This window comes from Anomalospiza imberbis, unplaced genomic scaffold (assembly GCF_031753505.1).
Source record: "Anomalospiza imberbis isolate Cuckoo-Finch-1a 21T00152 unplaced genomic scaffold, ASM3175350v1 scaffold_190, whole genome shotgun sequence".
NCBI classification, from domain to species: Eukaryota; Metazoa; Chordata; class Aves; order Passeriformes; family Viduidae; genus Anomalospiza; species Anomalospiza imberbis.
This window is the reverse complement of record NW_027099823.1, coordinates 104,735-107,215: the sequence shown is the minus strand read 5'-3', so window position 1 is coordinate 107,215 and position 2,481 is coordinate 104,735. Positions and strand designations below refer to the sequence as shown.

The following is a 2,481-nucleotide window of genomic DNA, read 5'->3' as shown; positions in this document are numbered from 1 at the left end:
TGGGGCTGTTGGCAGGGCCAGGAGCCCACTCCCATTTCATCAGCACCCCAGCCCATCCCCCCAGCCCTGCCAAAAGCAGCCTGGCAGCCGACTGAAGGATCAGCTGCATCCGCCCCAGCAATGGGGGAACCTTTGGTTCCTGGCCAGGCTGTGCAATGCCCAAATCTGGGAGCATCCCCCTGCGTGTGGACTCACCTGCAAATTCCCTGTGGAGCCTGGCTTTGGAGAAGGCGCCAGAATCAAAGTCCATCATCCTCAGCTGCCGGTGACCAGGTGGAGGAAGAGGTTGTCATCCTTGATGTCGTCCTCACTGTCCCCAGCAGCAACAGCCCCACCTGGTACAGCTTCTCCAGGGGCTCCTTCTCCTTCCCTGGGGTGAGCCCAGGCTGTCAAGGTTCTGCCCAGGGCCCCAGCTGTCAGGGAACCAGGACAAGCAAAACCAGCTCAGATGGTGGCCACCAGTGCTAGGCAGAGCAGCTGAGCTCCAGCACAAGGGCTGCGTGTTCCCATCTGATGACCCCTGGGCAGTGACACAGGCTGGACAAAATGTCCGGGTTCCTTTGCTTCTGATTGCCAATGCATGTGTGGAGCTGTAACTTACCAGGGCCTTGCATCAAAGTGTGCCTGTGGCTCTCTCCCTTCTTCTAGGGCAGATCAATATCCTGCAGCCAGGGATCACGGAACAGCTCTTCTAATGAGGGCCTGTCCGAGTGCAGCATGGATAAACACTGCCTGATCAGATCTTGGCACTCTGGACAGAGAAACCAGAAACCACCGGTCAGTTGGAGAAGGCGCCTGTTGGCTTTGCCCCACTATTCCCGTGCCCAGGCCATGCTGGATGTGCTCAGAGCAGGGCCTAAACTTCCCCATCAATTCCCTGTTTTGGAGGAGAGCAGGAGAGCAGGACATGTGCCACCTCCTCAGCAGCTGCCAGAGAGGGATGCCCACGAGCTGCTGCTGTCTCCCAGCACTGGTATTGCCCCCGTGGCCAGAGATGAGGATCCACCTTGAGAGAGCCGTTGTGGCAGCGAGAGCTCATGGTCACAGCTGATGTTCCAGCCCCTCCTGAAAGGGTGCTCCCCGCAGACCATCTGGTGCAGCAGGATGCCCAGAGACCAGATGGTAGCTGGCTTGCCGTAGTACCAGCCAAACTGGGTCCATTCCGGGGGGCTGTATGACCGTGTTCCTATGGAATACAGATGGGGTTCATCAGGGGGACGCTCCTGCTCCCTGAGCCTGGCCCCAGCATCCCTGGGTGTGTGGGGGCTGCCCCAGTGGCACACGGGGTGACCGCTGCCCTCTCGCCAGCACCTGGGACTTGTGTACAGACTCAGGGATGGAAAAGAAGCCACTGGGGTTGGAAGAGAGCAGTGGAAGCCCTGGCAAGGCCCGACCATGAGGAGGAAAATCCCTATCAGTGCTTGGGAAAACCATGCCCTCATCCTCTCTGCCTGCACTGCCCCAAAAACCATTATGAATCCAAAACAAACCAGGTGAGTGGAGCAGTCCAAGCCCTTTCTCACCTGCACCCCAAACCGGCTGGGACACAGGTTCTGGCCACCCCTCTCTGCTACCCCACCCATGGGTGTTTTTGTTGGGCTGGCTGCCCAGCCCTAGCCTCAGTCCTGCCCAGAGTGGTGGGCAAAGGCTGCCAGCAGGGCTGGAAGCTGGCTCCTCACCCAGCCCTGCTCAAAAGCAGCTCAGCTGAAATCTCAGTGCCATGAAGGGCAGCAAAAGGGAGAATCCCCGCTGCCACACCCAGCTTGGGCTGTGTGGTGTTGGGCCATGAGATGCCGGGACCGAGAGCACACCCCTGCGTGGGCTCACCTGCAAAGCGAGTGTAGGCTGTGTCCTGCAGGTAGGTGCCGCAGCCAAAGTCAATCAATTTGGCCTGCCCGGTGGCCAGGTCAACCAGGATGTTCTTGGGCTTGATGTCCCTGTGCAGGACCCCGCAGCTAGTGCAGTGCCGCACGGCCTCCAGCACCTGGCGGAACAGATCCCGCGCCAACTCCTCGGACAGGACCACCCGTTCCCGAATGAAATGGTGCAGGTCCTGAGAGTGCTCTGGGCGTTCCAGCACCATCACGATGTCGTTGGGGAGCTCAAGCCATTCCAGCAGCTGGACGACACCGGGAAAGCCAGTGGAGACCTTGTCCAGCAGCACGACCTCCAGGGGTGCGCTGGTGCCGTCGGGCTGCGGGAGGAGCGCGATGCCATCAGTGGGGCTGATGCCGTGCCGGGGGTCGGGAACCCCTCACCCAGCCCGGGATGCTCTGCGCCCTGCGCTGGCCCCACGCCCTCTCTCCCTCGAGGTGTCCTGGTGGCTTCCACCCTGCCGGGCCTCGGCTCATCCCTGCCCAGCTTCTGCCGCTGGCCCCGCTCACTCACCAGCTCGCCCCAGTGCCGGACGCGGTTCCTTGGCACCCTTTTGATGGCCACCTGCGAGCAAGGGAGAGCAGCGAGTTGAGCTCGCCCGCCTGC

General features: G+C 61.2%; 1 protein-coding gene across 1 annotated transcript; it reads right to left on the bottom strand.

Annotated features, from left to right (window-relative positions):
- Positions 1-255: 255 nt before the first annotated feature.
- LOC137466368 (serine/threonine-protein kinase pim-1-like) lies at positions 256-2,083 on the bottom strand. The gene is made up of 4 exons (XM_068178130.1): positions 1,828-2,083; positions 1,007-1,186; positions 602-751; positions 256-413 (listed from the first exon to the last, which is right to left on the bottom strand). Exons 1-3 carry the CDS (start codon positions 2,081-2,083, stop codon positions 645-647), a joined length of 543 nt encoding a protein of 180 aa, XP_068034231.1. The 3' UTR covers positions 256-413; positions 602-644.
- Between the last annotated feature and the right edge of the window lie 398 nt (positions 2,084-2,481).

What these genes read in the sequence shown, in the direction of transcription:
- LOC137466368 (XM_068178130.1), bottom strand. Translation starts at nt 2,083, where the DNA reads ATGGTGCTGGAACGCCCAGAGCACTCTCAGGACCTGCACCATTTCATT. An exon ending in AGCCTACACTCGCTTTGCAG is followed by an intron (nt 1,187 to 1,827) that starts GTGAGCCCACGC and finishes TGTATTCCATAG; the next exon opens with GAACACGGTCATACAGCCCC. An exon ending in GCCACAACGGCTCTCTCAAG is followed by an intron (nt 752 to 1,006) that starts GTGGATCCTCAT and finishes TTCTCTGTCCAG; the next exon opens with AGTGCCAAGATCTGATCAGG.